General features: G+C 40.8%; 1 protein-coding gene across 6 annotated transcripts in view; it reads left to right on the plus strand.

Annotated features, from left to right (window-relative positions):
• The window catches only part of ppp6r3 (protein phosphatase 6, regulatory subunit 3), a 108,600-nt gene that overhangs the window by 77,263 nt on the left and 9,137 nt on the right, over positions 1-22,200 (plus strand). For all 6 annotated transcript variants that reach the window (XM_080190246.1, XM_080190247.1, XM_080190248.1 and 3 more), the window contains exons 17-22: positions 614-668; positions 5,297-5,427; positions 5,640-5,764; positions 8,490-8,640; positions 17,393-17,490; positions 21,249-21,447. In XM_080190246.1, coding sequence (XP_080046372.1) covers positions 614-668; positions 5,297-5,427; positions 5,640-5,764; positions 8,490-8,640; positions 17,393-17,490; positions 21,249-21,447 — 759 coding nt within the window. The remainder of the gene's footprint in view (positions 1-613; positions 669-5,296; positions 5,428-5,639; positions 5,765-8,489; positions 8,641-17,392; positions 17,491-21,248; positions 21,448-22,200) is intronic.

Here is a 22,200-nt window from a genome sequence, read left to right on the forward strand (position 1 = left end):
CACTACATAAATGGAGATATTCTGTAAGAGTAAATTCCACTTTAGGATGCTTCTTCTGGTAGGCCTTCTATGCTTTGACAACAAAAGAGAAGACATCTGGGGATTTAAAATCCTTGAAGAATGTTGTCCACACCCTAATATGTGGTCAGTAGGCCCATCCTATCATATGTGATAAACTACATTCAAAGAATGAGGTTGATCATACAGAAGGTAGGTAATTTGTTTAGATATAGTATTTCCTTTTCCATCAGCTCAAATATTTGTTATTAAGTAATATTTGTTTAAGTCTTTTTATTTGCTGTTGAAGCCTGAAATGTGTTCCAGAAATAGGTTACTTAGTTTTCTCATATACTTCATACACATTGTGAATCTTAGTAAAGAATTATTTTATAATATTTGCATAAACTGACATGAATTAATTAAGGATTTTCTTCCCAAATTAACTTAAAACTTGTTAACTTCTCAAATAGCATTTGAAAAATGAGCTGTGCTGAAACAGATAATTAGTATATGATAACCATAATCTTTATAAAACCACTTAGTTCACATTGCTTAAAGTAAGTTTATAACTTACCGTATTGTAACCCTAGAAAACATTTTGAATCATTTGCAGTGTTCCCTTCGAAAGAATTGCTGATATCAACTTCTCATTGAATACAAATGAGAGTGTAAGTATTTTGTTTCTATTATACTTGGGAGGGTATTGTGAACAAATATCTGAAAACCAGTTAGGCAAGAAGAAATTACAGAACTTGACACCAATTTCCTAATACCTCCTGATATCCAGTGAATAGCTGAGCTGTAAAAACCAGAAAGATCCCAAATTTGATTTTTTTTTGCAGCAGATGATTATATTCAGCTTGGCTGTAGCAATGCTGTAATCGACATTAACTTAGTAGAACTGGGATGGTATAGTTTTATCAAATGAAATACAGAATTTTGCAAAAATATTTCAAATGTGGCTGTATTACAGAATCGCAGAATTGTACTGCACAGGGAGAGGCAAGTGCCTCTCAGCCTTCTCCCTGTAGCCCTGCACATTCACCCATTTCAGATAATGATCCAATTCCCACTTAAATAGCTTGATTGGACCTGCCTTCATACACCCTCAGGCAGTACAATCCACACCCCAACCACTCGTTGCATAAAATAGTTTTACTCATGTTGCCATTGCTTCTTTTGTCAATTACCTTCAATCTAGGCCCTCTTGTTTGCAATCCTTCTGCCAATGGGAATCTGCTAATATTTGATTCAAAATTATCTGGTCCCAGGTCCATTCTTGCCCCATTGAAGTTTACTTTCCCACATTAAATTATTCTTACTCTGGACATTGTTCCTTGTCCTTTTCTATAGCTAAGCTAAACTTTGTGATACAATGTTTTCTGTCCGTTAAATCTTCCCCTACTGACACTTGTTCCATCTTATTCCCAAGAACCAGCTCTAGCATTGCCTCCTTTCTCATTGGATTAGAAACGCTCTTAGAAAAAAATTCTCTTGAGCGCACTCCAGAAATTCTTGCCCTTTTTGCCATTTGTACTGCTACTAAACTAGTCTATGCCACTTGTAATTGTGCTATAATTCTTGTACTTTTTTATACTTCCATTGTTGATTTGTTTAGAACATAGAACATTACAGCGCAGTGCAGGCCCTTCGGCCCTCGATGTTGCGCCGACCAGTGGAACAAATCTAATGACCCTCTAACCTAAACTTTTGTTTCTCTGTATCTTTACCACTAGTTGGTGACCTATAGATGACAAATGTAATTGAATTTTTTTTTCTTTCTTGGCTCTAGCTGTATAGATGCTGTCCCTGATCCCTCTGGGGCAGCCTCTCTCTGGCACTGCAATGTTCTCCTTCATCAATGATGCTACCCCTCCCCAAGAATATTTAATCACCACTCCTACCTGTCTTTGAGCTAGGAATCTTATAGACACAACATAATATTTCCACAAGGCAATCTGTGCCTGTAACTTATCAGTATTTATCAGATTCTGCAAAATCAGAAACATGTACAGTAACCCTAATTAAGACTGTATTATTTTTCTCCTGACTCTGAACCCACCCAATGCCCCACTATTTCCTACTCTAGTGCTATCTGTTTCTTCCAGTATTCTGTACAGTTTGGCATTCCTTTTTGATATTATCTCTTGATTTGCACAAGTTAGTTTTAAACCTTCCCCAAAAGCAATAACAAATTGTCTAGTGAAGAAATCAGTCCTGGCTCTGTTTAGCCACAACACATCTGGCATGTGCAGGTTCCACCTCCCCCCAGTGTTGCAGGATTCTGAAGCGCCCCACCCCACCCACCTGCATCATCCTTCCGGAGAACATTCATCTACTTTATCTTCCTATTTCTGTACTTATGCATGGGACTACTTAATCCAGAAAACACCACTTGTGCAGTTACGCTTGCTAATTTTCTATCTAATTTTTTGATCCTGTTTTCTAATTTGCTTATTCTGACTTTGGGACTACACCTCCCTAGCTGTGTAGCTGGTAGCAATGTGAACCATGTTAGCTTGGCTTATTATTGACTCTCTCAGCCCCCACCACGCATTCACATGTCAGAACCCCCTGCATTTGCTCAGTGACATCCTTGACCCTGGCACCAAAAAGGCAACACACTGTCTTGGATTCATGTCTGCATTCCACAGAAATGCCTGTCTATTCACCTAACTTCCAGATCTTCTATCCCTGTTTTCCAGTTTTCTTTGTGCCCTCTTGTACAGCTGAGCCACCTGTTGTGCTTTGAGCTTGGTTCCGACTGCACTCCCCAGATGAACCATCACTTCTATCTCCAGCTTTCTCCAATGTAACATTGTACACTAGTAGGTAGCCTAACATTGTTAATAGAACAGCATGGAATAGAAGGAGGCTTTTCAGCATATTGGATTTGAGCTGGTATTTCAAAAAGCAGTTGATTTATTCCTGCCACCCTGCTCTTGCCCACATTCATGCAGTGTTTTCTTAAAGTCCAATTTGTTTTGAAAGTTACTACTAAATCAAATTGTAATCCCCCCCCCCCCAATCAGGTAGTAAATTCTAAATCCTAATTACTGATTACATTTAAAAAAAAATTAACACCTCTGCCTTTTAAACAATGGTTAGTCTGTGTCCTCTGATTATTGACCTTTCAGCCATTTGTTCCATAGCTTCGACAAAGTCCTCTTCCTTGTTAGACATAAATGCTAAGTGTTCATTTAGTTCCTCAGCCGTACCTTCTGTTTCCACCAGTGTATCTTCATTTTGGTCCCAAATGGCCCCACTGCTCTTCGGACTATTTTATTGTTCATGTACCAACCGAAGACTTCTGGTTCCTTCTTATGTTAATTAATATATGTTGTACTGTCTCTTTGCCCTGCTTTTTTCCTTTTGACTCTTCTCTGTACTATATTTAACCTGATTATCCTTTTTGTCAAGCTGCTTTTTTTCAGCTTCATCCTACTCATTAATTTATTGCTTATTTTTGGTTCCCCTCCCTTTCCTCTCTGTGGGAATATATATAGCCAGTACCCAAGCCATCTCCTCTTCCAAGGCTGCAATTGCATCATTACATTTGTGTAAAGTCTTTGGCTTCAACTTATCTGTGTCAGATCCCTCCTTGATTTGTTATAGTTAGCTTTCCTCCAATGGAATGCTTTTAATCTTGATTGCTGCTTGTTCCTCTCTAAACATAATCATTGGCTATGTTTTTAAATTGACCAAGCACATTTAGTTTGATAGCAGTGCATTTTAGACACATAATTCAATGTTGCAATCTGGTAGGATGCAGGATTTTGGTTGTGAGATTCAACTAAATCATTAGTGAAAGTGAAGTGTATCTCGAGTGAGGCCACTCTGAATGTTTTCCCTGCTTCAGTCACTGTGTGACAGATAACTGGATGTCTGCAAGCAATGTGGGAATATTCAAGGCCACAAAAAAAGACATGCAGAAGTTAGTTCTCTTTCTCCTCACCACCGCCATTTTACTCATGAAATGAGGAAGACTGTTGAGAGTTAAGTATGGGGGTTATCTCATGAGGAAAGGTTGGACGGTTTGGGCTTGTACCTATTGCCGTTTAGAAGAATGAAAACTGATCTTATTAAAACATGTAAGATCTTGATGTGGTGGATGCTAAAAGGATGTTTCCTCTTGTGGGAGAGATTAGAACTAGGGTGCAACCTTAAAAATAAAGGGTCTCTCATTTAAGATGGAGATGAGGAGAATTTTTTGTCTGGGTTATGAGTGTGGAACTCACTTTCCCAGAATGGTGGAGGCAGAGTTATATAGATTCTTGACTAACAAGGCAATCAAAGGTTGTTGGCGATAGGTGGGAATGTGGCCTTGAGGGCACAATCAGGTCAGCCATGATCATATTCGATGGTGCGGCTGTTTTGAGAGATCAAATAGTTTAGTCCTCTTCCTGTCTTGTATTTTCATGTGTTCTGAGTGAAAAAATAATGCTTCCAAGAGATATGTATGTTGGATGCAATGTGTGATAGACAATTGGCCTAAATAAATATTTTGAGAAATTATCTATTGAATCATTAACTTTATTTTACATTTCTCAAACTGTTCACTGGATATTATAGGCATTTAACCATTGCACCATTTAACTCCAACTCTATTTGTTGCCACCAAGAAAAATTGCTTTTGAGGTATCCATAGAAGGAGCGTATTTTTGGCAGAAGTACCTCCTCCTTTTATAATGTTAGAAATACAGTGCATTGTTGCTGTATGAATATTACTTGTGCCATATGTCAGTGATGTGCTTAAAGCTAGATCCCTTAACTGTAATAGAACATTTATCCTACTTGGCTGGGCTCACAACTTGCAAGAGAATGCCTTCATATGTTGTTCTGTGAACCAGAGAGAACACCACAGCAATTAAAATTTTGTATCATTATTCTGTATTTGTTAACTTGTCCATTGTATTGATCGTCCTATACTGATGTGTTCTCTGAAATTGAAGCACATTTCTCTTCTGGAAGTTCGGGGTTTCGACGAGTGTGTTAGTATTTGCTGTTGTCCACCACACACAGTGTTCTGATGATGGTGATTTCCCAGTATTTCCTAACATGTCTTATCCCCTCAGCAAAACCATCCAGTTAAGTCAGCACGTTTTTATGCATTTTCTTTTCCTGTTCACTTATCCGTGTTGAGAATTTAGTTTGAAATTTTCTTGGGAACTGAAGTGTAAGGGTATTTATTACTCCTGAGAAATAGAGGCAGCTTTATAGCTAATTGCAGCCAGACATTAAATGTGCTGAATTTTATCTTGTTGCAAACTTGTGACATTTTATATTCTGGGTTCAGGCCAATGTAGCTCTGTTTGAGACATGCTGTAAAGAGAGGATTCAACAATTTGATGACAGCGGTTCCGATGAGGAAGATATTTGGGATGAGAAAGATATAACTTTCGCAGAAGATGCACAAAATCGACATAGGTAAGTTTACAGAGATAGGCACGCGTTAATTTTATCTCTGTACACTGCCCTACCCCCTCCATCCCCAAGCACCACTCTTTTTCACCCCTCCATGCCCCGCACTCTCCCAAAGCACCATTCTTTTTCTCTCCTCCCCACCCCATAATTTAGTTACCAAAAAAAAATTTTAACAGTCATGATCTAATTGACAGACTATTTTCTATTTTGTACAGAAGTTCAGGGAGCACAGACAGTGAAGAAAGCACAGATTCTGAAGATGAAGATGTGGATAAACGGAATAATTCTTTTGTACCCAGTGCCAGTCCAGATGATAGAATGGAAGTGGATACAAATGATGGCAAGTAGTGATTGTATCCAACTTAATTAATTTTGGTTTATCCTAAAATGATGTGGTTATGATCATCATGAAGCTTAAATATTTGAGAAAACGTTTTGTGAAGTAAGAAATCAGTCTTATAATTCTTAAATCAAGTTCTCACTTTGTGCCATGGCATTGCTTTAATATAAAATTTTATTTGCATAAAAAGACCTTGCTATGGAATAAATTGATTTTCTTTCTCGCATTATAAAAGCTCTTCATTGGTTCAGGGAAGTGTGTCCTTCTTGCCAAATGTCAGTAGCTATCATTCCCTGGGAACTAATAATACACTTTGGGGCGCTAGGTAAATGCTTTCAGTTAGCCTCAATAATGAATCTCGTTTTCTTTATGTTGGATCTCTAATGTTTGGTGTCCAATATTCTAAATTTCTGTGCATTGGGATAGCCTGTTACTTTCTAAGCTTATTTCTGTTAAGTTCTCACAATAGGAAAGAACATAATGAATACATGATCCGTACCACAATAGCAGATCTAGTCAGGATTTTTTTATTGTTTCAGGGGATATGGTCATCCCATCCCTAATTCTTCTTGAACTGATTGATTTGTTAGGCAATTTCAGATGGCATTTAAAAATTGACCATGTTGCTGTGGCTCTGGAGTCGCATGTAGGCCAGATTTTTTTTTTATTTGTTGATTGGGCCAGCATTTATTGCCCTTGAACTGAGTGGCTTGCTAGGCCATTTGTGAACCAAATGGATTTGAATGACAATTGTTTCATGCTTGTCATTAGACTTTTAATTCCAGATTCAAATTTCACCATCTGTTGTGGTTAGATTTGAACCCGGGTCCCAGAGGATTGCCCTAGTTCTCTGGATTACTTGTCCAGTGACAATACCAATACACCACCACTTCCCTTCTATGAAGATGATGATGGAGGCTGATGGATTCAATGTTATTCATTCTGATTGGTATCCTATGCCCTTTGTTGGAAATTATATATATACTTGCATATTATATGTAAGGTTAAATTTGACCGTGATGGTTCCTATAATCATAAATGTGCTAAACCACATGATTTTGTTGGCACTTAGGCAGAGTAGTAGAGATTATCATGTCCTTTACCTCTGCCAGAAAAGAGAATTAAGTGAATTGACTATTTGTGTCAACATAGCATTGACAAAGACCTCTGACATGGTTACCTATCTCTTTGTTAAGCAGTGGTATGTGAGGGTAAGTTTGAAGAGCAGTCAGGAAAATAAATTTCAAAATAGGAAGCTAATGAATTAATAATTAGATAATGTCTAATACATTAATTATAATAGTACTAGGTATTTTGCCGTAACTATGGTGACAAATATGTGGTTTTTTTTGAGATGATGGCTCCTTTTAAGACCTAGGTTTCTGAGAGGAGCTTACTGGTAAAGCAACTCCCTTCTAGTGACTGACCATTTTTTTATTCATTCATGAGACATGGGCGTCGCTGGCTGGCCATCATTTATTGTCCATCTCTAGTTGCCCTTGAAAAGTTGGTGGTGAACTGCCTTCCCGAGATGCAATGTGATCAAGCTGTTGGGAAGATGAACAATAGAAACGGGGTCAACCAAAAGTTAATTATGGGGAAAATACGAGTGTACTAAGTTGTTTCCTTATCGGTTTAAACAAGCTGAGTGCAGGGAGCATCTCTTCAAATAGAATTCAGTTGAAATTCTGTGTGCTGGTTGTAAGAGCATAGAAACCCTCGTCATTGAAACACAGAGTTGAACTTTTGGGATAGCTATACAGAGAAGAGAGAGAGACAGACAGATTTATATACAAGATTCCAGAGTTATAGAACTCATAGAACTCTACAGTACAGAAAGAGGCCCTTTGGCCCATCGAGTCTGCACCGAACACAATCCCACCCAGGCCCTACCCCTGTATCCCTACATATTATACCCACTAATCCCTCTAATCTACGCATCCCTGGACATTAAGGGGCAATTTCTTAGCATGGCCAATCAACCTAACCCACACATCTTTGGACTGTGAGGGGAAACCCACACAGACACGAGGAGAACATGCAAACTCCACACAGACAGTGACCTGAGCCAGGAATCGAATCCAGGACTCTGGAGCTGTGAAGCAGCAGTGCTAACCACTGTGCTACCGTACAGTGCTAGAATTGTAGAACTAGTAAAATTCTAACCTGAGGTGGTGGCACTTAAGACCTAAGCGATACCTATATTGAACTGACAGTCTCCAGCTACAGGATGGTTGGATGAGATTTGAAGGAACAACCTTACCAAAAGTAAACCAAAAGCTTCATTTGAATCGTTGAAACAGTAGTCAGACCATGTGGTTAATCTTCTGTTTTCTGACTTGAGTTATTGGGGGTATAAGTCAAATCAGTATAAAGGAAATTTGAGTTAATAACTTTGGTTTATATTATAATTGTGTTCATTGTACTTGTGATATATTTAACATGGCTGATTATATAAGGTAGAATGTAGTTATTAGTGTTTTTGCTCTTTTATTTTGGTGTAGTAAAATTATTTTTGTTGTGAACCATGAAGCTGCATTTTTTAATACATCTCTGGGTTTTTGGATTCTTAAAATAAAATTCAACATCAGTGGTATCAATTTAGATCAAAACACTACCCTCCCCTCTCCCCAAAAGAAAAGCTTTCATTGAGATTAAGTGCAATAATTGTCATGGATTGTTTGGTTGCAGTAAAGTTTGCTAATTGCAGAAAATATTTTTATAGCCCCAGGATGGACAGCAAACTTTGAAGTGCCTATGGAAACTGCAAATATAACTGCAGCAAATTCTAATGAACCTACTTTGTGGAGTTCAGGAGACTCAGTACCGCAGGAAACTGGATGGGCTACTTTTTCTGACTTTTCATCTCCGTTAAGGTAATACTTATTCTCGCTCTCCAAAAAAAATTTAATGAGTTCTATTGATGTTTCCATTTAATTTATTGTGAGAGGCCAATCGTTGATTGCTAGTTTTTTCGAACTTACTTCCAGTATTGTTTTACCACATTACTTTTCATGCTTGTATGATCTTTGCTAAAGCCCTATCTCTTGATTTAGCTTTGAGTCTCTTGCACACCAATTCACCCTCTTTTAGTATATGATGTAGCATTTATTGAAAGAAGTTCGACCTCATGTAAGATTTTATCCAGTCTACCTTATGCTGCTAATGTAAATATATTTTGTGTTACATTGCTTACATTTTCACTTGGAATCTCTGCTACTTCTGGTGAAGAAAGCTTCAAAATGTTTCTTGAAAATGTTGGAGTAAGGGAAAGTTCCTGACCAAATTAACTACATAAAGATGTTTGAAAGCACTTGAGCTCCAGTTACTGATCCAAGACCAGTTGTTAAATAATCTGTCCCCTAATTGGGCAGCACAATGGTTAGCACTACTGTCTCATCGCGCCAGGGACCTGGATTCAATTCCCGGCTTGGGTCACTGTCTGTGCAGAGTCTGTACGTACTCCCCATGTCTGTATGGGTTTCCTCCGTGTGCTCCGGTTTCCTTCCACAGTCCAAAAGATTGGTTAGGTGCATTGGCCATGCTAAATTCTTTGTGTACCTAAACAGATGCCAGAGTATGGCAACTGGGGGATTTTCACAATGCCTTCATTGCAGTGTTCATGTAAAGTCCCTTGCAACACAAATAAATAAGCTTTAAACTTTAAGGCTGCACTTTTCCTTTTGTGAGTCAGGTTATGAAGCAAAAACAGTAGCATAAATGCCATTTTAAGTAGTCTGCAGCACTTAATGCCTTTCTCTCTCCTCTCCTTGCCCTACTGTCCTTCCTCAAATGCACAGATATTTAAGCCTGATGTAGCACGATCACTGCAGCTCCATGGGTAATATGCTCTATGTTGAGTGAGCAGAGTGTGAACCTGAAATCTTTTACGCTACAGTGCAGATTCAGAGGCATTATGGCACATTGGGAGGCAGTGGTGCAATGGTACTGTCAATGAATTAGCAATCCAGAGACCCACGACAAGATCTGGGGACCTGGATTCAAATCCTACTAGATGGTGAAATTTGAATTCAATTTTAAAAATCTGGAATTAAAATCTGAAATTTATTGACCATGCAACCATTGTTGTAAAAACCCATCTGGTTCACTAATGTCACTAATAAATTAGGGAAGGAAATCTGCCATCCTCACCTGGTCTGATCTACATATAACTCCAGATCCACAGTATTATGGTTGACTCTCAAATGCCCTCTTAAATGGGATGACTATTAAATGCTGTCTAGCCAAGAACACCCGCATCCTGAAAAGCATTAAATTTGCAAACTAAGCATTGCAGGGCAAACATAAACACTTCTAAACACGTTCAATACTTTTCTTCAGTTAAAACACGTTTCCCCATGTTCAAACACGTTCTCCTGACTCCAGAGATGATTTTGCAGTAATAATGACAGTTTTGTCAGCATTCACTATCATTACTACTTTGAAATTGGCAGCAACAATGTTAAATACAGAAATTCAGAAGTTATTAGTGATTCTGTGCTTATCCATGGGGTGTGGTATTGAAGTCCTGTCTCAGACGCCAATCAATTAGAAACCATTAACCTGATGAGAATTTGGAATATTGGTATCCTTGTGAATCTGCCTTGATAAAAGCCAGATGAAAAGTTTTGACAGCATGCCTTTTTCAGCAATTTATACTGCATGAAAAGAGTGTGCTAATTGGTTGGCAAGTAGGCTCTACTAGAGGAGTTGCCATGGATAATGCACCAGTGAGCCATTAACTGCAAAATTTTTAATTCAAGGCAAGGGGTAGACTCTGGTCAAGGCATTGCCATGGGAATTGAACCAGGAAACGGCAGTTATTTCATTGAAAAGGAACAACGTGTGGACATGTTCTTTTGGTTTGTAAAGCTCTTTTTGTAAATGTGTGTAACTTCCTGAACACACATGAGCCACACTGCAAGCCTAACTGATCATTTTAAATTGTCAGTATAATTCTAAGCACACTCAGGATTGTTTAGCAAATGTTGTCCAATTGCAGAATCACATCTAATGTTGGATGCTATGTTCAGAGTTTTGCAAGCATGACTTGAGTGCAGACAGTGTTGTGCCTGTTGAAAGCAGCTGAAGGGGCATGCAGTTTGATACAATCCAACAGTTGTTGGGGCATATGACCGACACAACTGGTATCACGTGGGTTCTGAAATTCATATACACATTACTCATTTGTGTGATGGGCAGAATGCCTTTTTGATTAAACGGCAACATCTTGTTGTGGAGAATGCTGAAAATAGCAGAGTGAAATTTAGAACTTCACCTGTTGCATTAAACACATAAAGGACAAAAGAGTAACAAAGGAGAGAGTAGGGTCTCTTAAGGATTGACAAGATCATCTATGTGCAGATCCACAAGAGATGGGTGCGATCCTAAATGAATGTTTCTCATCAGTATTTACTGAAGAGAAAAGCATGAATGTTGCAGAACTTGGGGAAATAAATAATGATGTCTTGAGGAGTGTACATATTACAGAGAAGGAGGTGCTGGAAGTCTTGAAGCGCATCAAGGCAGATAAATCTCCGGGACCTGATGAAGTATATCCCAGGACATTGTGGGAGGCTAGGGAGGAAATTGCGGGTCCCCCAGTCGAGATATTTGAATCAATCGTCACGGGTGAGGTGCCTGAAGATTGGAGACTGGCAAATAGAACATAGAACACTACAGCACAAACAGGCCCTTTGGCCCACAAGTTGCGCCGATCACATCTATACCTACTAAGCCATAGACCTATCTATAACCCCCAATCCCATTAGATCCCATATACTCATCCAGAAGTCTTTTAAAAGACCCCAGCGAGTTTGCCTCCACCACCACCGACGGCAGCCGATTCCATTCACTCACCACCCTCCGAGTGAAAAACTTACCCCTAACGTCTCCTCTGTACTTGCTTCCCTGCACCTTAAATCTGTGTCCTCTCGTAGCGACCATTTCAGCCCGGGGAAATAGCCTCTGAGAATCCACCCTATCTATTCCTCTCAACATCTTATAAACCTCTATCAGGTCGCCTCTCAACCTTCGTCTCTCCAGGGAGAAGAGTCCCAGCTCCCTCAACCTATCTTCATAAGGCATGCCTCCCAATCCAGGCAACATCCTTGTAAATCTCCTCTGCACCCTTTCAATAGCTTCCACGTCCTTCCTATAGTGAGGCGACCAGAACTGCGCACAGTACTCCAAGTGGGGTCTGACAAGGGTCTTATAAAGTTGCAGCATTACCTCCCGATTCCTAAACTCAATCCCTCGATTAATGAAGGCCAGTACACCATACATCTTCTTGACCACATCCTCCACCTGCGAGGCCGATTTAAGAGTCCTATGGACCCGGACTCCAAGATCCTTCTGCTCTTCAACACAGCTAAGACTCCTACCCTTGATATTGTATTCCTTCATCCCATTGGTCCTGCCAGAATGGACCACTACACATTTATCTGCATTGAAGTCCATCTGCCACTTCTCCGCCCAGTCTTGCATCCTATCTATGTCACGCTGCAACTTCTGACATCCCTTCAGACCATCCACAACACCACCAACCTTCATATCGTCGGCGAACTTACTAACCCATCCCTCCACTTCCTCATTCAGGTCATTTATGAAAATGACAAACAGCAAGGATCCTAGAACAGATCCCTGGGGCACTCCACTGGTGACCGACCTCCATGCAGAAAAAGACCCATCCACAACCACTCTCTGCCTTCTTCAGGCAAGCCAGTTCTGGATCCACAAGGCCAAAGCCCCTTGGATCCCATGCCCTCTCACCTTCTCAAGAAGTCTTGCAGGAGGGACCTTATCAAATGCCTTGCTGAAGTCCATGTAAACCACATCTACTGCTCTTCCTTCGTCAATGTGCTCAGTCACATTTTCAAAGGACTCAACTAGGCTCGTAAGGCACAACCTGCCCTTGACGAAACCGTGTTGACTATTTCTGATCATTTTAAACTTCTCCAAATGCTCATAAATCTTGTCCGTCAGAAGCCTCTCCATCAGCTTACCAACCACTGAGGTCAGACTCACCGGTCGGTAATTTCTCGGGCTATCCCTGTTCTCTTTCTTGAAAATAGGAACCACATCCGCAATCCTCCAATCTTTCGGAACCTCTCCCGTCTCCATCGACAACGCAAAGATCATTGCCAGGGGCTCTGCAATCACTTCCCTCACCTCCCACAGTAACCTGGGGTACATCCCATCTGGTCCCGGCGATTTGTCTATCTTGATAGAGTTTAAAAGTTCTAACACATCCTCTTCCTTAACATCCACATACTCAATCTTTTCAGACTGCCGCAAACCTGTAGTACAACCTCCCAGATCACTTTCCACCGTGAATACCGAGGCAAAGTACTCATTAAGCACCTCTGCCATTTCTTCCGGTTCCACACAGATTTTTCCCCCTTCACCTTTTATAGGTCCTATCCCTTCTCTTCTCATCCTTTTACTTTTCACATATTTGTAGAAGGCCTTGGGATTCTCCTTAATCTTACCTGCCAAGGCCTTCTCATGACCCCTTCTGGTTCTCCTAATTTCCTTTTTAAGCTCCTTTCTACAAGCCTTATACTCCTCTAGATCCTTAACATCTCCTAGCTCTCTGAACCTTTTATATACCTTTCTTTTCTTCCTGACTAGGTTCACCACAACCTTCGTGCACCACGGTTCCCGCGCCCTACTAAAACCTCCTTGTCTCATCGGAAAGTTATCGTGCAGAGCTCCAGTCAAACATTCCTTGAATATCCGCCACCTTCCTTCTGTACTTTTCCCCAAGAACGCCTCCTTCCAGTTTATTCGTCCAATTATCTGCCTGATGTCTTCATATTTCCCCTTACTCCAGACAAACACCTTCCTAGCATGCCTGATCCTATCTCTTTCAAATGCTATCGTGAAGGAGATAGAATTATGATCTCCATCCCCAAGATGCTCTCCTACCGAGAGATCCCACACCTGTCCTGGTTCATTAGCCAGCACCAGGTCAAGTACAGCCTCTCCTTTTGTAGGCTTATCCACGTACTGTGTCAGGAAACTCTCCTGAACACATCTAACAAACTCCTCCCCATCCAAACCCCTTACCCTGGGGATATTCCAGTTGATGTTTGGGAAATTAAAGTCTCCTATCACGACAATTCTGTTATTTCTACATCTCTCTAGGATCTGTTTCCCTATCTGCACCTCAACTTCCCTGTCACTATTGGGCGGCGTATAGAAAACACCCAGCAAAGTTATCGACCCTTTGCTGTTCCTAACTTCCACCCACAGAGACTCTGTAGACAGTCCCTCCACGGCATCCTCCTTCTCTGCAGCCATGACGCTGTCCCTGATCAACAGTGCCACTCCACCACCTCTTTTGCCCCCAACCCTGTCCTTCCTGAAGCATCTGAATCCTGGCACCTGAAGTACCCAGTCCTGTCCCTGAGATATCCAAGTCTCTGTAATGGCCACCACATCACATTCCCAAGCAGCAATCCACGCCCTAAGCTCATCTACTTTATTTACTACACTCCTGGTGTTAAAATAGACACACCTCAGCCCCTCAGTCTGGACATTTCTCTTCTCCACCACCCGTCTAACCTCCCTCTCATACTGTCTACAGTCCTTCCCTACCCGGGAGCTAACCTCCTCGGTCTCAGTCTCCTCATCTCTGTTCCCTCCCCCCAACCTTTCTAGTTTAAAGTCCCCCCAGTAGCCCTAGCCAGTCTTCCCCTGGGATTCAAGTGCCACCCGTCTTTACTGTACAGGTCACACCTGCCCCTAAAGAGGTCCCAGTGATCCAGGAACCAGAATCCCTGCCCCCTGCTCCAGTCCCTCAGCCACGCATTCACCCTCCACCTCATTCCATTCCTGCTCTCATTCTCCCGTGGCGCAAGGCAGCAATCCTGAGATTACTACCTTCGCTGCCTACCCAGTTCCCTATAATCCCTTTTCATGACTGCTTCCCTCTTCCTGCCTATGTCAGCAGTACCTATATGAACCACAACCTGCGGTTCCTCACCCTCCCCTTTCAGGATGTCTGGGACGCGTCCAGAGACATCCCAGATCCCAGCTCCAGGGAGACAAACGACCATCCGCGACTCCCGTCTGCGTCTGCAAAAACGCCTGTCTGATCCCCTCACTATGGAGTCCCCTATTAGTACTGTCTTGCTGCTCTCTTTCTTAGTTTTTTTGAAATACTGGCTCAGCTCCAGTGAGCTGGCCACCGCTTCCTCCTCCAGATGAGCTGTCCCCCCCCAGTGGTACTCAGGCAGGAGTACTTATTTTGAAGGGGGACATCCACCGGCGTGCTCTCCATCACCTGAGGTTTCCCCTTCCTAATAGTTACCCACGTGCCTTCTTCCCGTTGCCCTGGTGTGACCACTTGCCGATAGCTCCTATCAATTATCTCCTCATTCTCTCTAATGAAACGAATGTCCTCAAGCTGCATTTCCAGTTCCTTTACCAGGTCCCGTACGGACTGCAGCTCCACACACCGAACACAGGTATGGATGTCTGGGAGACCAGGAGCCTCCAAGACCTCCCATATATTGCATCAGCAACAACATTCTGGCCTCACACTCATACTTGCCCTTTATAGAAACCCAGAGGAAAAAAAGTAATAAAAACTTATAACTTATCATGCCTCACCCTTTTCGCTTTGGCCCTGTGAACCAAAGCCCTTACAGCTCACACAAAAACAAAAACAAACTTACCTGCTCTCACTCAAAGCCCTTCTCTCTCTTTCTCTTTTTTAGGTTAGAGGAGGAGGGAGGGGTGGGATACTCAGCTTTCCAATTTATGGGGGTCCAGAGGAAAAAAAAACTACTTCCCAGACCTCACTAAGACCACTTCCTGTATCCGGTTTAAAATTTTTAAAAAAGCTAGAGACGTTAGTTTAAGAAAAAACCCAGTAACTTACTCACAAGCTCTCCTCTCACCAGCCTCTCCCTCTGATGTGCTCCCAAGGAACAATGAGCAACAAATGTTGTGCCTTTGTTTAAAAAGGCTGCAGGGAAAAGCCTGGGAACTACAAGCCAATGAGCCTCACATCTGTGGTGGGTAAATTGTTGGAAGGTATTTTGAGAGACAGGATCTACTGGCATTTAGAGATGCAAGGACAGTCATCATGGCTTTGTGAGTGGAAAATCATGTCTCACAAATTTAATTGAGTTTTTTGAAGGAGTAACCAGGAAGTAGGTGAGGACAGTGCAGTTGATGTTGTCTACATGGACTTTAGCAAGGCCTTTGACAAGGTACCGCATAGTAAATTATTGCATAAAGTTAAATCTCACGGGATCCAGGGTAAGGGATCTAAATGGATGCAAAATTGGCTTCTTGATAGAAGCCAGGGGGTGGTTATAGAGAGTTGTTATTCAAACTGGAGGCTTGTAACCAGCAGTGTGCCTCGGATCAGTGCTGGGTCCACTGTTATTTGTCATTTATATTAATGATTTGAATGCAAATATAGGGGACAAGGTTAATAAATTTGCAGATGACACCAAGATTGGTGGCATGGTGGACAGTGAAGAAAGTTATCTCCAATTGCAATGGGATCTTGATCAATTGGGCCAGTGGGCTGACGAATGACAGATGGAGTTTAATTTAGACAAATGAGAGGTGATGGATTTTGGTAGATTGAACCAGGGCAGTACTTAAGTTGTTGGGGAGAGTTACAGAATAAAGAGATCTAGGGGTACATGTTCATAGCTGCTTGAAAGTGGAGTCACAGGTGGACAGAGTGGCGAAGAAGGCATTCGGCATGCTTGGTTTCATCGGTCAGAACATTGAATACAGGAGTTGGGACGTCTTGTTGAAGTTGTACAAGACATTGATAAGGCCACACTTGGAATACTGTGTGCAAATCTGGTCACCCTATTATAGAAAGGATATTATTAAACTAGAAAGAGTGCAGAAAAGATTTACCAGGATGCTACCGGGACTTGATGGATTGAGTTATATGGAGAGGCTGAATAGACTGGGACTTTTTTCCCTGGAGTGTAGGAGACTGAGTGAGGGGTGACCTTATAGAGCTCCATAAAATAATGAGAGGCTAGACAAGGTAAATAGTCAATATCTTTTCCCAGAGGTAGGGGAGTCTAAACTAGAGGGCATAGGTTTAAGGTGAGAGGGGAGAGATCCAAAAGTGTCCAGATGGGCAGTTTTTTCACAGAGGGTGGTGAATGTCTGGAACAAGTTGCCAGAGGTAGTAGTAGAGGTGGGTACAGTTTTTTCTTTCAAAAAGTATTTAGATAGTTACATGGGTACAGAGGGATATGGGCCAAATGCAGGCAATTCAGATTAACTTAGGGATTTAAAGGTTGGCATGGACAAGTTGGGCCGAAGGGCCTGTTTCCATGCTGTAAAGCTCTGACTCTATTTCTTTGCCTACTCAGTCCCACTTTTCTGGAGCAGTCTGTGAATTTTTTTGCTGGTGGACATTTTGGGTGAGAAGATAAAAATTGTGCTCTCCATAAAGAAAGAGGACCAAAGACTATCTAGCAGCACAGTATGGATTCCCAAGGCATGCAGTTCCAAATGATATCGAACCCAATGTATGATAACAGATGCATGTTCATAATGTTATGTAAAGGTGCAAGAAATATGTAAATATTGCACTACAGTACCAGTAAGTTGCAAACTAAATATTTTTTGATTCAGCTCAAAGGATCCTTTGAGAAGTAGCTCGCCTGTTGAAATGGAAACCAGTGCTGACCCAGTGGATCCCCATCACAATAATATAATAGCACATCCTGAAGGTAATCGTTGTCCTCACTGGTTCAGATGTTGAATTGCTAAGATTTTTTTAATATTGGGAAGTTAGATATGTTGCACACTATTTTCTCCATAAACAAAAAAAAGTGTTAGCAAATAAAAAATAATGGTTACAACACAGGAGACCATTCAGCCTCTGCCAGCTCTGTGGGGGTAACTTATCTAGTCCTACAGCTCTTTTCCAAGTAGCCCTGAAAGTCTTCTCTCTTCAGATAATTATCTAATTCTCTTTTGAAGGCTTCAGTTGAATCTGCCTCTACCACACTCCCTTTTAGGTCATTCTAGATTCTAACCATTTGCAGTGTAAAAACTTTTATCCTTCATGTTCCTTTGATTTAAAGTATTTGACAAATGTCCTTTTGCCAATGGAAGCAGTTTCTCCCCATTTACTCTGTCCAAGTCCCTGATGACTTTTGACATCTTTATTAAATATCCTCCTAACCTTCCCTTGTTCAAGGAGAATAGCCTGGGCTTCTCCAATCTGTCTGCCTAACTGTGGTTCTTTATCCTTAAAGCCATACTTCTGAATCTTTTCCACACCTCTTAATGTCTTCACTTCCTCCCTACAAAGTGTGCTGCCCAGAATTGGGCACAAAACTTTGGTTGAGAACAAACTAGTCTTTTGTACAGGTTTAATTACAACTTCCTTGCTTTTGTACTCTTTGCCCCTATTTATGAAACCCAGGATCCTTCATGCTTTATCACCACTCTCTCAGCCTGTCATTACCATATTCTACGAGTTGCGCACATATACTCTGAAGTCCCTGTATTCCTACACCCACTTTAGTATTGTATCCTTTGTTTTGTGTTGTGTCTCCTCACTCTTCCTACCTAAATGAATCACTTAAGTCTCTGCATTAAATTTCATCTGCTATTTGCCCATTCCACCCATGTCCTTTTAAAGTTTAACCATATCTCCTCAAGTTTCACAATATTTCCAGGTATTGTGACAACTGCACATTTTGAAATTTTGCCCTATACATACTTGAGTCCACTCACTAATGTATATATCAAGAAAAGCAGTTGTCCAAACACTGTCTCCTGAAAAATCCTACTGAATACCTTTCTACCAGTCTGGAAAAACAACTGTTCACCAGTAATCTGTTTCCTGTGACTCAGCCAACTTTGTATCCATGCTGCTACTGTCTGTCTTATTCAGTGAGCTCTAAGCTTGCTCACGAACCTGTTCTGTGGATTTTATTAAAACACCTTATGGAAGTCCATGTGTGCCCCATCAACCACATTTTATCCTCATCCACCTTCTGTTATGTCATCAAAAACTCAATCAAGTTAATTCTGTCCTTTAAAAAAATCACAGCTGGATTTCCTTAAATTTCCCCAGCACTGAGATTACACTGACTAGCCCTTAGTTGCTGGGCTACCCCTTGAATCTTTTTGAGAACAACAATGTAGTATTTGCAATTCTCCAGTATCTGGCACCACCCTGTATCTAAGGAGGATTGAAAGATTATAGCCAGTGCTTCCACAATTACCACCCTCCCCTCAAATGGGTGCATCACATATAGTTCTTCTGATTTATCAGCCTTTAAATGCAGACAGACAAGCTAACACCTCATCTGTATCAAGTTTTAGTCTGTCAGGTGTCTCAACTGTCTCCTTTTTTGGAATGATTTGGGCAGCACCTCTCTTGATAAAAATAGATGCAAAAAACTCATTTGATACCTTAAACTTGCTCTCTGTCCTCCATGCATAAATCCCCTTTTGGGTCGATCATCTGCCCCACATTGCCTTTCTATTTTTTTTAATTTATGAAGGCTTTTAGATTTGTTTTTATGTCGGTTGAAATTTTTTTCCCTTAAAATCTATATTGAACCTGGTTCTCAATTGTATTATCCACCTGACATACGCAGCCCTTTTCTGCTTTATCTCGTTCTTTCTCTCGTTATTCATGGAATTCTGGATTTGTTTGCCCTACTTTTCCCTCATGGGAATATACTGCGACTGTACTCAAACAACCTCTTGAAAGCAGCTGGTTTGTGCCATTACGGATTTGCCTGCCAGCCTTGGATTCCAGTTTATCTGAGCCAGATCTGTTCTCACCCCACTGAAGCGGGCCCATGCCCAATTAATTACTCTTTGTATGGGTTGTTCCTAAAAGGGCTTTCACAAGTTTAGTCTTACCATGAGGGACCTGTGCAACTCGCTGCTTCCAGTTCTAAGTCCATGCTGTATTGTATTTCGATATATTTGGAAGTAAAGAAGATTGGTTGAACACATTGTGATGTTCAATCTTTTTGTGGCCAAGTTACCACAACATCTATATACTGTTCATCTCACCCATTGTTCCCTCTACACTGTGGCTGAACAGCAATCCAGAAATTTCTGCATAGACCACGCACATATAAAATTCTAGCAGGACCATACAGGGTAGATACAAGAAGGATGTTCCTGATTAGGGGTTGTCCAGAACCAGGAAAGAATACAGGGTTAACTGTTTAGGTTCCAGCCACTTGATGCATAAAATGTTTTTCCTCATGTTGTTTTTGTTTTTATCCAGTTGCCTTAAATCTGGTCCTTCCCTTCTGACTGTGAGAACATTTTCTTTCTACTTGGTCCAAATTCCCCGTGATTCTGAACACTTCTATTAGATCTTCTCTCATGCTCAAGGGGAACAACCCCAATGAAACTAGCGCTCTCCCAGTTAGTTATTTTTCACTTAAGATTGTTTCTTTTCCATAGTTAACCTAAACCTTGAGGTGCTACAATCACTGTTTCCACAATGTTTTCCTTGTGACACTTGATCCACTGACCCACTCATTCTCCAGATCCAGCAGTTCCACCTTCCTTGTTGGGTTGGATATACACTGACTGTGAAAATTTTCCTGAACATTCAGAGAATCTTCCTTGTCTCTGCCCTTTACACTATTCCAATCCAATTTATTTTATAATTAAAGTCTCCCATTATCATTATAGTTTCTGTACCTCTGTAACTTCCCTGCAATTTTGCTCTGTCCTGCTAGTTGGTGGCCCATTGAATACACCAAGTCAGGTAATACTAACTGTTGTTTGCATTTTTTATGGCATTGTGAACCTGCTGCAATAATTTTTGTCACTTGTGTGTAATACCCTTTTGGTGAACATGCCAATTACTCTTATATTTTCAGTTTCTAGACGTTTTTCTATTACATTTAGTAAAGATTCTATTATCATTCCTATTAACCAGTATTAAGCTAATTCTGTATTGTTCTGGAACTTGTTCTCTTTTTTAAAAAACATGGGAGCTACATTGAATATCTGCCATTCCCCTAGGATGATTCCCTTTTCCATTTATAAACTTAAATATGTGATAGTGTCTCTGCTATGTCTTCCCTAACTACTTTTAATACGCATAGGTATAATCCATCCAGACCAGTGTTTTATCTTTTAAGTTTGATTAATTTATTAATTATTTCCTATTTTGCTTTTTAAAATTCTTTCTACCTTTTGTCTTACTGAATAAGCTTAGGAAATTTCAAGGTTTAGTTTTTTCAGAGGTTGAAAATAAATTTGATTATTTGAAATAATTTGCATTATATATTCTAATTTTTACTCTTCATTCTAAAAAGAGGAATATGGCTCCTCTGACAACATAAATACAATGTAACTGATATATGAAGTCAAATGAATTACAGCATTGTACATTGTCTGAGCTATTAGTCAATTAAGTTTTCAAAAGTAATCTCCATCTAACATTCCTAGTTGTGGAAGTCTACAGATCTTTAATCCTGTCTTCAAACTACAGATTTTGTTGCAACCTCACAGCTTGCTTGCAAGGAACAAAGAGCAGTGTCAACCACAGTAAATGTAGAAGCCAATCTGTCTGATGGAGAGGATGAAGAGGTGGCTACAGACCAAATAACAGAGACAGTTACAAATGGCTCCATGAAAGAGACGGTCAGCCTTACTGTAGATGCCAAAACTGAAACTGCTGTGTTTAAAAGGTAGGATGAGTGTTCTAAAAATTCCTCAGATTCAATCTTGGATATAGCTTCTTTTTTGAATATGTAGTGAACATTCTTTTATCCCTAATGCTATTGATTTAGGCTAGTTAGTCTAACATCAGTTGTTGGGAAAATGCTGGAATCTTTTATCAAAAAAGTCTTAGCAATGCATTTGGAAAAGCATAGTATGATTAGAACAAATAAACATGATTTTAGAACATAGAAAAACTACAGCACAAACAGGCCCTTCGGCCCACAAGTTGCGCCGATTATATCGCTATCTACTAGGCTTACCTATAGCCCTCAATCCTATTAAGTCCCATGTACTCATCCAGAAGTCTCTTAAAAGACCCTATTGAATTTGCCTCCATCACCACTGACGGCAGCCGATTCCACTCGCCCACCACCATCTGAGTGAAAAGCTTACCCCTGACATCTCCTCTGTATCTACTCCCCAGCACCTTAAACCTGTGTCCTCTTGTAGCAACCATTTCAGCCCTGGGAAAAAGCCTCTGAGAATCCACCCGATCAATACCTCTCAACATTTTATACATCTCTATCAGGTCATCTCTCATCCTTTGTCTCTCCAAGGAGAAAAGACTGAGCTCCCTAAACCTAGCCTCATAAGGCATGCCACCCAATCCAGGCAACATCCTTGTAAATCTCCTCTGCACCCTTTCAATAGCTTCCACATCCCTCCTGTAATGTGGTGACCAGAACTGAGCAGTACTCCAAGTGGGGTCTGACTAGGTT

This window comes from Carcharhinus amblyrhynchos, chromosome 6, assembly GCF_965287045.1.
Source record: "Carcharhinus amblyrhynchos chromosome 6, sCarAmb.v2.hapA, whole genome shotgun sequence".
Classification (NCBI taxonomy): domain Eukaryota; kingdom Metazoa; phylum Chordata; class Chondrichthyes; order Carcharhiniformes; family Carcharhinidae; genus Carcharhinus; species Carcharhinus amblyrhynchos.